General features: G+C 42.6%; 1 protein-coding gene across 3 annotated transcripts in view; it reads right to left on the reverse strand.

Moving 5' to 3' along the window:
• SYT6 (synaptotagmin 6) overlaps positions 1 to 18,865 on the reverse strand; it is a 150,061-nt gene that overhangs the window by 117,583 nt on the left and 13,613 nt on the right. The window contains exon 1 of one of the 3 annotated variants that reach the window (XM_033153002.1): positions 12,964 to 13,236. The exons of 1 other annotated variant lie outside the window; for it this stretch is intronic. In XM_033153002.1, the coding sequence (XP_033008893.1) occupies positions 12,964 to 13,108 (145 nt within the window). In that variant the 5' untranslated portion in view covers positions 13,109 to 13,236. Of the gene's footprint in view, positions 1 to 12,963; positions 13,237 to 18,865 lie in introns of those variants that run through there. One more of the 3 variants, XM_033153003.1, reaches the window with a different exon arrangement.

Genomic DNA, 18,865 nt, shown 5'->3' on the forward strand with positions numbered 1-18,865 from the left:
TACCAAATGCTACATGTGTGACTGATGACAAAGGAAATAGGCTAGCTTTTTGAACCATCCTTCAGAGACATTGTGGAATGGAGACAGGGCAAGGAACAAGCATCCCCGAGGTCTCCTTTACATACCAAGTACACTTCCATGTTTGAAATATCAGAATGAATTTCCCTTTACATTTTTCTGGAGGTAATTTGTAAGTATACTCCGCAGCCACAATTATCGGTTTATGTTACCTGCTATGTTATGGATGCTTCTGATATTAGATTTAAGGACACACACATCACATCCACAGTATACCTACAGTGGAGGTTTCTAAAATTATGAATGCAGTGAAGAAAAAGAATAAAGAGAAGTTCTCTCTCACACACACCCCTCAAATAATACTAGAACTCAGGGTCACCCAGTGAAACTGAATGGCAGAGGGTTCAGGAGAGACAAAGGGGTGTACTCTTTTTTGCACAAAACGTAAGTAATTTATGGAACTCGCTGGTGCAAGATGTGCTAAGGGCATGGTAATTTAGATGCTTGTGAAAGGGGGTTCATGGAGGGTAAGTCTAGCAATGGCAATCAGGCAAGATATGCAACCTCAGTGTTCAAAAGCAGCATGCCGCTGAATATATCAGTTGCTAGTCAGCAACAAGGGATAGCATTATTGCCTTCATGCCCTGCTGGTGGGTTCCCTGGCGGCATCCCCACCTAATCATCTGATTGGCCAGCAGGGGAACAGAAGGGCCCTTCTTAGGGAAGCCTCATTTCTACAGCTTTGTCCCATGCAAACAGTAGTGGAAGTGGGACCCATGAGCGCAGGACCAATTGCATGGGTCCCACCCACCAGTGCTATATCACACGATATAGCTCTATCATAGTTTTTTGCCTGGGGAACACCATCTCCTCCTGAAATGCTGAGCCCAAGGCTAAAATGAATCAGAATGATTCACTTTGATAGTCTAATGCCATTCATCCCAGGCCTGCTGCTTCGCTTGTCAAAACTAAATCCCCAAAGATAGGGCACATCATGTGCTGTGCCACTACATCTGGCCCTACAGAATATGGTGAAATCTGGCTAGACATAAGACTGTAATAATACAGAGAAACTAGTACATGGGGCTGTGGGGAGGGATTGAGGGTTCAAAGTGTTGCTTGACATGCTATTTAACACCAAACTTTTGGAAGGTTTGCGGTTGTATGCCTGTAATGGGAAATTATGGATGGCATCATTGCCACCAGCAGTCTGCAATCTAGGCTGAAAAAAGGCTGCTCACTTGGCCTTTGCTGATCATTAAATTATGGTGGCCTTCAGTCAACCTTGATCACCTGGACTTTTCAGAAAAGAAATTTAATCTACTCATGCTTTTTATGTTTGTTTTTTTTAAAAAAAACCAGCTTTACCCCCTGAAGATGAATGGAAGAAAGCTGCATGAAAGTGAAATTAATTTCTGCCTGTGGCATAAATTACACCATCTAGACATTTGGAAGAGCCAGTCTGATCTACCCTCTGGCATTATGTCTTTAGGTCCACATGGCATGACTCAACTAGACAGATCACTACTAGGCTACCTGTATTCAAGGTTCGTGCAAGTTAGAGGAGACAACACTAGAGGAGGCACAACTTTAACCAGGAAGCATTGTGTGATCAAGATGGTAAAAAGGTAAAGGTAAAGGTAAAGGGACTCCTGACCATTAGGTCCAGTCGTAGACAACTCTGGGGTTGTGGCGCTCATCTTGCTTTACTGGCCGAGGGAGCTGGCGTACAGCTTCCAGGTCATGTGGCCAGCATGACTAAGCCACTTCTGGCAAAGCAGAGCAGTGCACGGAAATGCCGTTTACCTTCCCGCCGCAGCAGTACCTATTTATCTACTTACACTGGCGTGTTTTCGAACTGCTAGGTTGGCAGGAGCTGGGACAGAGCAACAGGAGCTCACCCCATCGTGGGGATTCAAACCGCCAACCTTCTAATTGGCAAGCACTAGGCTCTGTGGTTTAGACCACAGCGCCACCCGCATCTCATTTATAATAGTAACAGCAGCAGCAGCAGCAGCAGCAGCAGCAATAGCTAACAGTAGAGTAGTTTAACAAGAATGACAATTAAAAGTCTCTGTCTCTCTGAAATGAATACTAATAGACAGAAACAAGAAGCAGGTTTGTGCTTGAAAAGGTGCTAGTGATGAAAACAAATTCCTGGGCCAAGTGCCCTTTTCTTTAATTCTAAGTGTAGGTCTTCTTCCACTAGGCTATCATGTCAAACACTTGGCTGTACTTGGTGGAACCTGGGGATCTAGTCAAGCAGCCCCCATAAGGCCATTAAAATGGTGTTTGTAGAGTCATGTCAGCAATTTACAAGCTCTCACAGCTGTAACTGAAACACATACCTTTTTTATTAGTGCAAAGAACATTATTCCATGACTCTGATCCATTGATTTGTTTATGATACTACAACATAAGGAATCGCTGAATCAGCATGCAAGCCTACAAATTTAACACAGAAATAATTGACCCTAGTTCCAAGATAGTAATTGGGGCCACATTATATTAAGTGGTTTGTGAAATACAGCTTAAGCATTAGTTAATTCCCTCTGCAACATGCTTGCCGAAATGTTTATATCAATAACTTTCTCCCATTAAGTGCCTTATTTTGCTAATTGACTTAATTATCTGTTTAGAGTAACTAGCAACAGCTTGACACTTACCTAATCTAAACATCGCTGCTGTAGAATCCACTAGAAAAATACCGCAGCAAAATTAAGGTGTCATAGGCAACAAATCTGGAATCTACAGTAGCACTTTCCATAATATTGTAAATCCCTTTGGGCCTTTTTTTCTTCTGGTTGTTGTTGTTCTATGCTAAGAAGGCTCATGATGAAGTGTGAGCCTTACAAAGAAGTAAGGTTCTTATAACAGTGAATTTTTGCCCCATAGTCCACACAGTGGATTATCAAATTAGTTTCACAGTCCAAATTTCAGGTGTAGGCAGAAGTAACGTCACAAGATCAGGACTGCTGGGCCACTATTTGCTTAATTTTCTTTTCTAACTATTTTTATTGGTTGTCATAGATGCATAACATATCAAGTATGGTCACAACATCCAGATTTGTAGCAATGCAGCTGGTAGCATACTCCACTTTATTTTGATAATCTGCACAACCCAATCCTAAAGGTATCACATGGAACCGAGTCCTATTTCACAATATCAATGGGATTGATGCCCAAGTAATTTATTTAGACTGGGCATGAACCCATACCACTGCTTCAGGGCAATCCAAAGGTATTAGCAAATGTTGCATTCAAACTACCCTAATTTTGGTACCTTATGCTCAATTTAGTCTTCATACAGGACTGCCAGATCAGCACTTAAAATTGCAGTGATGAGTCTGGTGAGGCTTGTAAGCTTCTAAAACAGATCAATAAATTCAGAAACTGAAAACACTTTTTGATTTATTCCTTGGTTAATAGATTTGCCCCAAATATATCAAACTCCACTGAGTGAAATGGCTCAATACCTATTGTTATTAGAGACACAGTCAATCTTATCTCCACAACAACAGGTAGCCCATTAGACATAGACCTGCCAGCTGCTGTTGCTCCATTATGGCACCAACCATTTTTTTAATTACAGTCTGGAGTTTATCATCTTTGCTGTGTGTGCTGCAACCTTTCATGCAGCAGTGAGGTCTGACTCACTTTACACACAGAGTTGCCTCTCGCTGGGTTGCCTGCTTCAGAGAATCAATGACAAATTGCTATGCATGGGCTTAAGTAAGCAGCAGGGGCTACTATTCCCATGGCAAACAGTAAGCTGCACAGCCATTCAATAAGGAAACAAGGTATATAACAAGCTGGTGCAAAATGCTGCAAGCAAGAGAGATTAGTCTGATATCCTGGCCAGTGCCACAGGTTTCCACTGAAGGTGTAAATAAGAGAGCCCTTTTTAATAGAATAGGTGGCTTATAAAGACAACAGCACACTCCCACACACACACCCCCAAGGCTCCTGGAATTTCTAGGTATGGGCTTAATGATTAACCTTTGATAAGCCACTTCCTCAGTCCCCCATCTGTAAAATGGGAATGATGTCAGCTACTTTACATGAGGTCTGGGAGGATAAGGGTACTTAAGCTTAAAGTTCTTTAAATGCTGGTGCTTTTTGTCTTCGTGGCTTATGCACAATTACTTTTCCTCTGCACTTTCTGCACTTTCCACTTTAACACTCATGTGTCTTTTTTGTGTTTTTTGCTCTGAGCTTTCTCTGTGAAAACCCACTCTTTAAAGCTGAACGTCAATTCGGGTTTTATGCGGATTGATGTTTGCTCTGACTAAGCAAAAAGACGAATAAAAATCACAGATTGTGCCTGGGAAGAGTGGAGGAAAGGTAAGGGTGCATATTTAATTTTATTGTGTACTATCATATTTGAATGGATTATTGAATATTACTTTATTTGATATAAGCTGTTTATGTTTTTATTATGACACTTTTTGTATTGGACCAGATTGTTATAAGGTTGTAGTCTTTGTTGTTTCTTCAGTTTGTAAATTGCCTTGTGTATAGTAATATAGAAAGGTGGTGTACAAATTAAAAGTATAATGATGATGATGATAGATAAATAAATAAATAAATAGCCCTCTGTTGTGCTTATCTGGTTTGGTGCTGTATATTTTAGACCATTTTGTGCTTTCATTTTGATGGAAAGATACTAACACATTTAACATATAAAAATAACAGCAGCAACAGCATTTCACATTAATATGAGAAGAATATGCCCGCCAATCAGCCAGTGCTTAGCTTTCACATTGCTGCTGCTTCTGTTTTAAAAAGCATCCTGTGTTTTACATCATATTGTATTTCAAAAATCTGCTACAGGTGAATTGGAACTTGCACTGATGACCAAGCCATGTTTTCTTCCCCTTTGTTTTGCAATATGCATTAGAAAGCACCTTCCAGCCCAAAGTGCATTGATGTGCACATCCAGTTGCATCACTGATAGCACACATCTGATAACAGACCACTGATGTAAACCTCCCCCCACCCCCGTTTGACTTTCTTGCAGCCTGTTATCAGAGGCATCTTATTATTGCTGCAGTAAGCAGCTTGGATATGACAAGTCCATATTCAATCCCACCCAACATTCTTGGCCTCCCCTGATGTTCTGGCAGTGAGTGTCACAAGCAAACAGCATGTATTTTGCTCAAAACCTGTTACCTCGGGTGTCGTTTGCTTTTGTGTTTTGACAAAGAGCAGACTGAGTGTTCACTTTGCCTGCATTGCACCAACTGCTGTTTTAACATACCTCAGTTTTCCTTTCATCTTTTCCCTGAAAAGTGGCTCAAGCTCTCAGAATTTCCTTCTGCTTGACTCCACCCTAGCCTGCAACCCATGATCACTTGCTCTTTCCTGATTTCATTGACTCCCACCTCTCAGAAGCCCCTGGAGAAGGAAACAAACACCAAAGGGCTGTTAAGGCTGTTCAAAAGCTTGTGTTTGGACGTTCTTGGTTCTGCCGCTTCCTGTCCATGCACCCCATAATTAGCCTGTCTCCCCCACTACTCCCCCACCTCCTCCTCTTTGCAATGGGCAAGTTCAGCTTCCAGTGAACTCCTTTCCCAAGCCTCTTCTTTCCCTTGAAGGCTATTCAGTCTTTCTTCCTATTCCCTGCCTATGTTTGCATGATCACAGTTCTTCCCAGGCGTAACACCACCTATGCCATTTACCGGTATATCCAGTGGCACTCCCTGATACCAGCATTTTCAAGGGTTGCCTACAGTGCAGTTCATCAAAGCTTAAACTTGCCTAGAGTTACTTTTCTAGGCTAGCACCAACTTTGTATTTGATGATCTCTAGTTCTTCACATTCGTATCAAAAACAAACCCTTAATTAGGCATATCAGTGGGTTATCAAGTGCCAAATAGTCTGTCTCAGTGGTGTTCTCTTCTTGCAATTGCTATGTGTTTTTAAAATGTACTTCATTATGCAGAGAGATGTAGATCAGTGTGCAAAACCCATGCTGCCAGATACCCCAAATTAATGACAGAAAGTGAACCACTAAGAAAACAGGCACAACTGAATAGGCTGTTACTTAAAAAACAAACAAACCCACAACTAATGGATAAAGGCAGATGTGGGAAAGCCAATGTGACAGCAGCTGCCAACAGCTGAATATGGAGTAGGGGTGCTTGAGGAATTTAATCTTTTCAAATTCCTATATGAAATTACCTGATCCACACACCTCAGACTAATTTACAAATTGGAACTTCGCTACCTCCCAATTTTGCACTTCTCCGGATATTGCGACCCAGTTCTAGGCAGTATGAATGCATCAAATACACTTTTTTATAGTACAAGGCAGTTGTTGTATCCCAGATAACACATTATATGGTGTGTGTCATGTTTCAATACATTTTTTAAAAATGGGAGGGGGAAAATACACTTCTTATATTTTAAAAATTGTGGATTAAATACAGAATTGTGGGTAAAGACAAGTGAAAGTGGCATGGACCAGAAACTAACAGATGCATGGAGTTCACTCAGAAGTTGTTCTCTGTGTATTGTTTTGTGCTGCAATGAATTGATTTCATCAGGTTATCTGCTGATGTACCACATTGTTTTGTCATTGTGTGTGTGTTTTTTTAAAAAAAAAAATCAGTGTAGGTCAAAATAACAAACCAGCAAACCTGCAGGCATCATGAGATTATTAGAATATCATGTGTTTTCACTATCAAGCCACATCAAACGTGTTTACTTGAAGTCAGTGAAAATGAGTAAATAGTTTGCCTCTCCTCTAACCATGTTGCATTATAGTGGGGAACATTTGCTCCATTAAAAAAAAAATGTGACTACTCGATTTCAAGCACAGGCTTGGATCCAGAGCTATATGAGTGAAAGTCCAGTTGGACAATGTGACACTTTTTCTGCCTCTTCCTTCCTGACTCCCCCCCCCCTCAATTTTTCTACTAACATAGTGGCCTATTTCTGCTGAAATTCTCCCCCTTCCAGTACAGTCCTGGTGCCACAATCTGAAGCATTCCAGAGGGTCCCTTCACTCTTCAGAGCAGCTTCTCAGTGTTTGCAGGAGGCTGCAGTGGGGAGGACAGGGTGAGAATGCCACACTATGAGTGCACTTCCATGGGGAGACCTCTGGCTCCAACCCACAGTTTAAGAACATAGGAACCTGTATTATACCAGGTCAGACTGTTGATCAGTCTAGTGCAGTGCAGATTCTTATACTGTTTGGCAGCAGCATCCCAAGGTTTCAGACAAGGTATGCCATACAAGGAGATTTTAGGAATTGGACCTGGGATCTTCTGCATGCAAAGCAGATGCTTCATCACTGAGTTATGGCCCTTTCCAATAATCCTAAGCCAACTCTGAGATTCCAAGTCTAATTGCTATTGGCCAGTGATGGGATGACCAACTTCTGCTTGGCAACTTTGAGCGTAGACTAACTTTTGGTTCTTGCTTGAGTTGTACAGAATATTTTTCCAGACCTCAGAATTCCTTGGTTTCCCCTACTGTGGTCCACTTCACTTTCTGCTCTGTCTGATTGGCAAAAAATACAAATTTACAAGTGATTGCCTGCAGGTTGTAACACATGGGAAATTACCAGTGCGGAAATATGCTGCATGCAGGCTCAGATAACACAGGGAGACATTAAGGCATCCCGGAAGGAAACCTCTTATTATCATAGCAAAAGTGCCAGGCATATGTTGGCTGGTTGCTCTCGGTCCATTATACAAATGTTCTCATTCTGCCCTCCTGCCTCAGTTGTGCAGTCAGGCATTCTGGAGTCATCAATATTGGCCTATGGGAGTCTTTCCTGTGAGCATTGCCTCAGGACTGATTATCAGGGACCACAGAGAAAAAAGTAGGCTAGCATCTCATGGAGCTCTCCAATAGTTCCAAGAGAATTTCACTGCTGTTCAAAGCGGCAGGAGAGTTTTGTAACTCTGTGCACTAGAAAGCCATATTTTCTCTTTCAACCTCACAATTTGTCCAGTCATCAGCTTGTGTTTTATACAATATATGGGCATAAGAATTATGTGTAAAGTATAAAAACTTGATTTTTCAGGTCATCACAAGCCTAGATTGTTTGACAACATACCAATTCATGTATGTGCTCATAGAGAACAGATATGAATGGCCTATTCTCAATACACACTGCGGGGTGGGGAGCAGTATTGGGTGACCAGGCAAAGAATGGTCATCTAAATTCATAAGCCATGGAGTTTGAAGCTACTAGCCCAGCCATCTCTAACCTGATGTCTTCCAATCATATCTGACTGTTGACCATGCTGGCTGGAGTTGATTTTGGATTGGCTTCTTTTTATGATTTTCTAGATCCATTTCAATCAGTGTTTAGGCCTGGTTTTGGCACCGAAGCTGCCTTTTCATAAAAAAAATTATACACCACTTCATTGTAAAAAAGCACCTCAAAGCGGTTTACAAAAAAACAAAACAGATTAAAATTACCTCAACTATCTAAGCATTTTTCTTTCAACTGTGCTGTTTTGAATCATCTAACAGAGGGCGTTCTCGGTAGTGGCGACTGCCCCATGGAACGCCCTCCCATCAAATGTCAAGGAAATAAACAACTGTCTGACTTTTAGAAGACATCTGAAGACAGCTCTGTTTAGGGAAGTTTTTAATGTTTGATGTTCTATTGTGCTTTTAATTCTGTTGGGAGCTGCCCAGAGTGGCTGGGGAAACCCAGCCAGTTGGGCGGGTTATAAATAATAAATGATATTATTATTATTATTATTATTATTATTATTATTATTATTATTTCAGCTTCCTAGGATGTCCCTGAGTTCTGGTAGTATGAGGGAGGGGGGAATTATCTGTCCATTTCCTCCTCACTATGCACAATATTATACTCCTCTTACTTACAAGAGAAAAGCACGCCAATATTCAGAGGATAGGTTGGATTATTCAGTGCTGAAATAGGAGTAATGATGTTATCAAAGTACAAATTTCACTGTTTCAGTATATGAATATTTCCAGATTGCAATGCTTGATTGCATTATGCATTAAGCACTATTCCCCTAAGAAGTACTTATCTAGCTCAAATTGTAAACTAAGCTTCTGGACACATGCATATACTGGGCACCAGGGGGAAATGGAGTTCTTTTGGAGTTTCCTCCTGGTAACAGCTACTGCCACTGACCTCCTGAGAAGTACGATGGGAAGAGAAGAGGGCATAACTCATGAGGGTGAGGTCTTCAGGCTTGTAAGGGGGGGGGGCATTTGGGCCATATCATACTGCCAATAATGCCCTTGGGTGTGCAGTAAGATTTCTGCATTGGGCTCAGAAGATACGAGTCATTTGCTGAGCCAAAATCCAGACACCCTTACCTTTTGCCCTGTGCTTTCTAGACAGAGGTCCGCACTTTCCCAGTCTGTCTGAGTGCCTTCTCTATTTGTGCCTTGCCACTTTCCAAGGAAAACCCACTTAATGCTGAATTGGAACAAATAGCAATTTGTTGTTTTCCACAGACTTGTTGTCAGTAGTAAAGAGCGGGTTTTTGCAGGGAAGGCTCTGAGGCAAGCAAAACAAAAAACACCACTCAGACACAGAGCTTTAAAATACAGACTTGTGCTACAAACACAGCAGAAAAGGAAGTCTGGATGAGCCCTGAGCCAAAGGGAGTCCATCCATTACTACCAAGAAGAGCTCAGCGCAAAACTCTGTATCAGTCACCCTCTACAAGTTCCATGTTTCCTGTTCCTTGCTCAGATTGTGCTGTGACATTTACATATCTTTTTTCTTTTTAATTTATTTATTTGGTTTTTCAAATTAAAATTTTACCAAGATCTATCAAACAGGAATCTCCTGGACTTCCATCCTTCCCTTTGTGGGTCCTATTATTAACCATTTCCTCCTGCATCTTTTATGATGGTCCAAATCTTTTGCATCTCCATTGTGTCCAGAATTCACCCTTAAACTACAAGGATTGATATTCCAATCCTACTCACGATTTTAACTGTTTACAGTGGTCTTTAAGATAAGTTATAAATTTTCCCCATTCCTTATTAAAATTTTGGTCTTCCTGATTTCTGATTCTTCCAGTCATTTTAGCCATTTCAGCATAGTCCATGAACTTCACATGCCATTCTTCTCTACAGTTCTTTTCATGGCAGACCTGATAGCTCTCGATAACACAAAGACTCAATCTTATGTCTACTGGGATCTAGGTCAATCCATGGGAGCATAGAAAGATGTCTTACAGTGAGTCAGGTCATTGGTGCATCTAACTCATCATTGCCTACACTGAACTGGCAGTGGGTCTCCAGGGTTTCAGACAGGGAACGTTTCCAGTCCCATCTGGAAATGCATGGAATTGAATCTGGGGTTTTCTGCATGCAAAGCAGATCATGTCTTGCAATACACTGCAAGTCTTGAGAGATCATCTGAATTCTAGCAAGCAGCAAATACTTCTAATTTGTCAGGGAAACACAGTACGGACTCAGGCACCCTAAATACCTGCACTTCCCTGGCTCCCAGGTGCCTGGGAAACTATAATGGCAGCATTCAAGGCATCAGGGCTGGATGGAGATGTGCCAACTTGGATTAAGATCCAAGCCGGAGAAGAACTTTCAAAGAAAACAGCACTTGCTTCATAATGCCACCAAATCTTCTAAGCAAGATATTCCAAGACAGGCAGTTATGAATTTCAGCACCATCTCTAATAAACAACATGAGGTTGCTTGTCAAAATCAGGGCATTGTTTGCACTCTGCTGCGAACAGCAGGTCGATGGGCTACTTTAAAGCAATAGCGAAGCTACCTCAGCAATCAGGTAATCCCCGCTGAAATCACAGCATCCATCCCGATAGTCAGCCACTTGCAGGGATATAGAGCAATCAACCAGAAATGGGTTCAGGTGAGCAACTCTGAAATGTAAAGTTTTTGTGAACTGCTTCAGAGAAGCACTTTATTATTTCAGAAATGTTGCTTGCCAGGACCCCTCTTGGTGCCTCGTGAACAGGGTTTATTTTGTGCCAGGGTTCAGCTCTGGGTCCTGATTTGAATGCCAAACGTCTGTTCAGTTATCCTTCCACATTCCAAAGAAAAGAATGCCAGGCAAGTAAAGTGCAAATCCCATAGCAAGGAGAAAAACACAGTCAGAAGAAAACACACACGCCTGGGACCAGGGACAGGGCTACCAGTCTGTGGCAGATGTGAGTCCAGCTATCTCTCTCTCGCTTTAGAAACTCATCTGCACTCGTGAAATTGCAAGGACTCAACTTTCCATTTGGAGCTTATTTGTTGTCACACAAGGAAAGCTGCAGCAAATATCCAACCTGCTGCCCTCCAGATGTTTTGCCAACCAGGTACCTCCAGCATGCTGGCTGGGGCTGATGGGAGTTGTCATCCAAAAGATCTGGAGGGCACCAGGTTGGCAAAGGATTCCATCACGCAACAAGCTAAGACTTCCTGTTCATGAAGGCGTCCTGTTGGCTTTCCACAGTCAGGAAAGTCTGGTTTAGGATAGTTGATTTTAAAGCAAACCTTCCCTAAGGGCATGTCAAAGGCAATTCCAGGAAGCAGCTATGATTCAGACCAGTGTTCAAGTCCTGCGGTGACGAATGTTTCAACAGGCATAAATTGCCTCTACTTATGGCTGGAGATGGCACAGAACTCTCCCTGGTCCTGTGGGGCACATGGGTGTTGCTGTGCATCTTAATATAAAAATGGCAAGGCAGTATAAGGAAGTCTGTGTTAAGAACACAAAAGCAGACCTATTGCATGAAACCTGCTGGATCAGACTGCTTTCTGTTGCCAACAGTGGTCAGATTCCTCTGAGAAACTCACAGACAGGCCATAGAAGTAATTGCCCTCTGTTGTGGTTTGCCCATGGCATTCAATAAAGGGCAATCTTCAGGGCTGTCTTAAGGATATGTGGTGCCAGGGTGCAAAGATCTGCCCGGCGCCTCCCCGGTTGCCAAGTCCCAGGCACACAGGAGGGCGGAGCTGGCAGGCCAGCTCAGCATCTCGCTAGCTCGGTCACCCCCAAACTTGTGGCGCAGAGCCACCCACAGCAGAAGAGCCCATTGCGGCACACCGACCAATGGGTGGGCTCTTCCCCAGACTCAACTCTCGGGCCCCAGACTCTCAGCCTGGTGCCCCTGAGAGCCTGGCGCCCAGGTGCCCCACACCCCTAGCATCTATGGGTAAGATGGTCCTGGCAATATTGCTTCTAGTCTGAATGTCCATTTATGTATCATAGCTAATAGCTGTTAAGAGACTCATCCTCCTATGTCTACTACTGTAGGATTTAAAGCAACATTTTAAACAGGTTTTGACCGGGGGGGGGGTATAATATCAACCCTAAGAATACTACTACTATCTAGCATGGGGTTAAAATGTGATTCCTTGATGGCTTTTACTGCCACTGGAAAGTCAAGTTCAACTCAAGTCTCTGAGCTTTTCAATATAGCACTGCACCCCATTTACTTCTTTGATAGAAGCTGCACTCAGTTAATGAGTAAAATGCACTTTTTCTCTCTTTTTTTTACTGCTAACCACAGAGCTGTCAAAATGTAAGGGTATCCAACACCTTGTGCTAACTAACGGGTGAAACTCTGGGAACTCAAAGTACACAGTACACAGACTGAGCTTGATTTCGCTAAAAAGACTTCCTAAAAATTGATGCACCCCCCACCCTCTTACACTCTTTGAACAGGGAGGAGGTGTCTCTACACATTTTCTCCCTGCTTCCTTCCAGTTATTTTGAATATCCTTTCACTTTGAGTATTCTTCCACTTAGTAAGCATTACAAGAACTTGCTGTTTTCAACAGGTTTCTTTGGACTCCCCCAACAACACACATCTGCAGAGGATTTAAAATGAGATAGAGGGAAATGCCTGGCATAAAGTGGGCATTTGTACAAGCTTCACCTCCATGATGACCTTCTTCTCCCACAACATCATGTGAATAGGAGTCAAGGAGCAGTTAACAGGGGAACAGAGGTCACTGTACCTGGCTCAGGGCTGCTCAGGTCTTGAAAGAGGAGGAACTCCTTGCAGGTGTCCAAATCCAACTGGGGCAGGCTCTTCTTACGGCAAAGGTCGGTGACAATCCGAGCTGCCGTCTGACACTGGCTCTCCTCCTTAGCGACGCTCATTTCCCAAGCTGCATCTCCCTTTGCCTCCTACCTGGCTGATTTGGAAAGATCAAAGTAGGAGGACAGAGTCCCAGTCCCAGTGCCACACACCCCGGGACTCAGGACTCCACTAGCTCCTGCATGCCATCACAGTTCCTGCCCAGAGACAACTGTGTGGCACAGGCTGAGGTCAAGGCTGAGGCTTGACCACTTGAGGTCACTTTTGGCACACCACGGCTCGCTGCAAACCAGCCCGTGCCTTCTGATGCTCTTGTTGCATTTGATAACAGAGAGCTGCATTTACTGCCAAGGCGTGTTCTGCAAAGGGATCCTCCTCCTCCTCCTCCTCCTCCCCAGTTCAGTTTGATTCCCTCCTTGCACACTTTCAAAGCCTCCTTCCAGAGAAGCTATTTAACCCCTCAGTGGGTGTACCTTCTGTATCAGGTGGTGGAGGAGACATTGCAGCTACACGTACAAAGGAGAGAACGAGAGCGCTGAGATCTTACAGCACGGAACAGCTTGTCACAACACAGAGCTGAAGCTGAGCAGCAGCATTGGTTGCTACACACGCTGCTTCCAGCACAAGGGAGGGAACAGGTTTTATTTATTGGCTTAGCCCAGCCCTAACATGCTAAGCTGCAAATTGCTAATAGGGGGCCAGCCCTGTTTTGTGTACGGTAATTAGATCATTGTTTTAATTTACAGTACCACTTCTGGGTTCCCACTGTCAGACCAGGCTGTGCAACCAATCCACACATAGAGAAAGCGCCAATTGTCAGGCATGAGCAACGATCGCATAATGGGCAATTAATACAATACCCTGTAGAAACGAACTCAGGAGTGGAAGAGGAGGAGGAAGAGAATCTAACAAAAGAAAAGAAAAAACCACACACATAAGATGTGCCAAGGAGTTTGCAGCCCGTCTCGTGGATCATAAGAAAGTGGGTGTCTGGAACAATGCCACTGCACTTACAGTGTCAGATAATTACCTGTTAACACAACTTTGTATAGCTGCAAGACAAATCTCTACAAATGATTATGGAGATTCGGCGTGCTATGCCCTCAAAACATAGTCCTCTCTAATTCCAGGTAGGTGGAAATCAAATCTCCACGATGCCAAAGAAGAGTCGTGTATAAAGGAAGAGAGTTCAGTTGGGGGTTTCAATTGCATGTGGGTGTGCTGTTTTCTAATCCTGGCATTAATATTACAATTCTACAGCCATTGTAAAATCATTGTTAGGATATGTTGTTTATATAGAATTCCACTATGATTTAACTTCTCCTGCTTTCACCTCTCGCCTCATTTGCCTGCTTCTGATGAGAGAATGCCTTGGTAAGAAGAAAGATGGCAGCTGCCCCATACAGGTGGCAACCATTTCGTATGGGGCTTCCATTCCTGGTCCCCATGCACATCAGCAGAGCATGTATATATGTGTTATGCCCCGCCCCCATTCTACCCTCTTCCAGGTCCAAAAGGACCTGAATGATGGTGATTGATGTGCTTAAAATGGTTGCTGCCTGTATTAAAGACATGGGGAACCTGTGGAAAGATCAAAGTAAGAGAACAGAGTCCCAGTCCCAGTGCCACACACCCCGGGACTCAGGCCTCCATTAATGCCTGCATACTATTGCAATTCCTCTCTGCCCATAGACAACCGTGTGCCACAGGCTGAGGTCAAGGCCACTTGACCACTTCAGGTCACTTTTGGCACACTACGGCTCGCTGCAAACCAGCCTGTGCCTTCTGATGCTCTTGTTGCATCCGATAACAGATGTGGCCCTCCAGATGTTGCTAGATGACTACTCCCATCACCTCTGACCATTGGCCACACTGATTAGCATGAAGAGATTTGCCATCCAATATCTGGAGAGCCACATATTCTCATTCTTGCCATATTGTTTTCCATTAGTTTCACCTAGCTCATATAGGTGGCAATACTACCATTTAATTGAGAGTAAACCCCATTGAACTGAAAAGGACTTGCTTCCGATAAGGTATGTATACAATTGCATCATAAAATGATGGACCAAAATTTTTCAATTGTGTTGTTCCTAGATTTCTTTATTCATACTGTTCTGGTTCCCTCGTCAGGTTGCCTCATAAAGCTGGAGAAGGTGCAGAAAACTGGAACCAGAATGGCCAAGGTGAAAGCATATTTTCCCTGTGAGGAAACGGAGCAGCATTTCTGCTTTTTCAGTTCAGAATAAAGATGACTGTAAGGCAGGACTTGCTAGGGGCATATAAACTTATGCATGGAGGAAGTTCCCCCCCCCACCTCCATTATATTAGAACTCAGGGCCACCCGATTAAATTGATTGGCTGGAGATTTTTCACACTGTTCGGAATATAGGAAGTTGACTTATGCAGGGTCAACCCATTTGTTTCATCTAGTTCAGTATTGTCTACATTGACTGATAGCAGCTATCCTGGGATTAAGAAGGAGTCTTTTCCCAGCCCTACCTGATGATGGTAGGACTTCGAAGGAGTAAAAGCCCATGGAAAAGCCTCGTGTGCTTTTTCTGATGCACAATGCCAAACACAGGTTGCTCCTTAATTTCAGTGGGCAATTCTATGTTTCAGCCTCAGATATGCTGGACACAGTAAGAAAATATTAAAAGAAAACAAAGATGTGAGCTATGCATGGGGACTGGCTCAGGTTATTTGGTTTTGAGGGGGAAGGCAATATTGGCAAATATTCAGTGTTCCTATCCTGCCTTACTAAACCATATATCCATGGAAAAGAGGAGTTTCAAGTCAAGTCCTGGCACAAATTAAGTCTCCATTCACACACCAGAAGCAATCCCCTATTACAGATGATGAAGAAGAAGAGTTTGGATTTGATATCCCGCTTTTCACTACCCGAAGGAGTCTCAAAGCGGCTCACATTCTCCTTTCCCTTCCTCCCCCACAACAAACACTCTGTGAGGTGAGTGGGGCTGAGAGACTTCAAAGAAGTGTGACTAGCCCAAGGTCACCCAGCAGCTGCATGTGGAGGAGTGGAGACACGAACCTGGTTCCCCAGATTACGAGTCTACCGCTCTTAACCACTACACCACACTGGCTCTTCCACCCATCACACACTAAGCCCAAATATGTTTCGTTTTTTCCTCCCATTGCTTGTTTGGTTTTCTCCAAGTGTCTCTGATTTCTGAATATTGTACAGCTGCTCTGGGATTTACAGGAAAAATTAATGATGGGTAGCTTTTTAATGACAATATATATGCTATCTGATTACTTGGGTGTGGGTGACTAAATGCTGTGTGGTTAGGAGCTTTCAGTGTTTATAGCTGCAGAAACTAAGTGGAGGAAGATAGTTTGGAGACAAATCATTGAACACTTTTAAAGCATCCTCTTCACACCGAGAACAGCTCACACTTCCCAGAATAAAGGATGACTCACACCACAGCATATACCCCATCACAGGTTAGGAAGTAAAGTGACAACTTTTTCCATTCCACCCTATGTCCCTTGCATGCAGTACTGTTTCTCTTCTGCTGCAGTTCTTCTTCCATCTACATTATTTGACTCACTGTCCGCTGTGGTGAAATTGTGTAATTTACATAATTTATGTAATTAAATATGAAATTATGTAAATTACCTTGCCATCATGTTGCTACTTTTTATTTATTTAAACCAAGTTCAAAGAGAGATAAATGCAACCACACCATCACCTACCACCACAAAATGGTATTATTTATTTTATTATATTGAAAACTTTTATACCCCACTTTTCACATGTGTCTCAAAGCCATTGCAGAATATGGAGTTGAAAGGACTAAAAGTCCTGCGTATCAGCTTTAAGCAATAAGATTGCTGAGTTGCAACTGACAAGCAATGTAATATAATCAATTAACACTACTTTCCGAACGTTAGATGCCACTATAGCTATATTGATGCAAACCACTCTATGCATTCATCAGAGTGTGAGACAGGAATGGCAAAATGAAATGTGCTGGTATTGCACCTACCTTAAGAAATCAGCCTAGGGCTTCAGTCCTAAACATATTTGTGAACTAGTAAGCCCCATTGAACACAACGGACCTTCCTTCTGAGAAATCATGCATAGGGGTGTACTGTAATTGCCTATCACAAATGTACTGTTTCCTTGTTACTGTAAAAAGAAAAAGAAGAAAAGAACAGCATGCAAAGCCATCAACTTGAGGCCACCACCTTGTTGAAGCTTAGTCAGTTCCTGAAAGGGAACTCCATGTACAGCACCGTGGATTTCATGATGGAAGAAAAGGTGGGATATAAAAATGAGAAAATATTTCTTAAAAAATTGTTTCATGCAAGCAAGGCACAGTCTGCAAGCCAACACGCTGCCCATTGCTTCTCACCATTTCTCTTGGTTTGAAGATCAGTTTAGAAAGCGGGGTACGGGGGGGGGGGAATAATTCATCTGGATTGAACATCAGAAATGACATCAAGGAATCAACTTGTCATTCTGAGTGAAAGGTTATAAAGGAAGAAAAAAATTCAATCAGCCACAAAACATAACCAAGACTAGAATAAAATGCACAATAATATCCCAGAATGTCAGCTTAATGAATCGCTTCAGAGCACAGGGAGAAAGTTCTGCCTAGTGGAATAGGCAGCCACACCAGGCAAAATGTGCCTTTGTCATTCAACTGCATTCAGTGGCCCTGGTGAAGGTCTCTCCACCTGACTCTACACATAGCCTCCAAGAACTAGAAACATAAGACATGGCCACATATGCATTACATATGTTTAGTACACTATATGGAGTTACCTGTATGTTTTGTCATTGTATTGTATATTGTTTTATTATATTGGAAGGTATAATTGTTTTTATACGTGTATGGGTATTGTGTTTCTCCTGTAGGAGAAGACCTCTAAGGCAGGCACAGGCAAACTCGAACCTCCAGATGTTTTGGGACTACAATTCCCATCATCCCTGGCCACTGGTCCTGTTAGCTAGGGATCATGGGAGTTGTAGTCCCAAAACATCTGGCAGGCTGAGTTTGCCTATGCCCACCCTAATGTGTATATATTTACATATGACCAAAACAAAACTCATTTTAGATCTTGTATCTGAGCCAACAATTCTAGCAACTGAGAGATTTCTCTAGTTCAATCCTCTGAGGATGCATACATTTAAAGCACACAACTTTCCCCAAAGAATCTTGGGAGCTGTAGTTTCTTATGGTGGTTTGCTGGGAATGACTCATGTGCACCCGTTTCCAATGTAAAAGAAATAAAATTCTACCAAGTGGCATATCATTTTTCTGGTTTCTTTTTTCAGTTTATTCATTCAGTTCAATTTATGGGTTATCTGCTCAGAAATGAACAGAGTCTGCAGATGTTTTATCAGAAGGCTATCTGGAGATACTGTAATATTTTCAACTTCCGAGCCATAGAGATCCTGGCTGCTGCCAGCACCCAAGTCAAAAGCCCCTTGGAATGAAAAATAATTCATTTGATCACCCCATAAATTAAAATGTGGGGAAGGTTGCACAATACACTTAAATATATTATGTGTGTCTTGATACACTTCAGTCCATATTTCATTCTTACACACCTTCATTGGCTTAACAAGGTATTTTGCCAGAATTTCTCACTAAAATTTTCCCCATGTGCCAGAATGCACAGCCAGTAAGCTACTTCTTAGTTTTAAGGATAGTTTCACAAGGTTCTGTTAAGTTTTGCATCCTCTGGGATTTGCGTATGTAGATCTAAAGCTCCTTTTTTTCTCTCTTACAGGTTTTCTATGCAGATTTTCTATCAGTTAATTCCCATATTGAGTTTTGATGCAAAAG

The sequence above is a fragment of the Lacerta agilis genome, chromosome 6 (assembly GCF_009819535.1).
Source record: "Lacerta agilis isolate rLacAgi1 chromosome 6, rLacAgi1.pri, whole genome shotgun sequence".
NCBI classification, from domain to species: Eukaryota; Metazoa; Chordata; class Lepidosauria; order Squamata; family Lacertidae; genus Lacerta; species Lacerta agilis.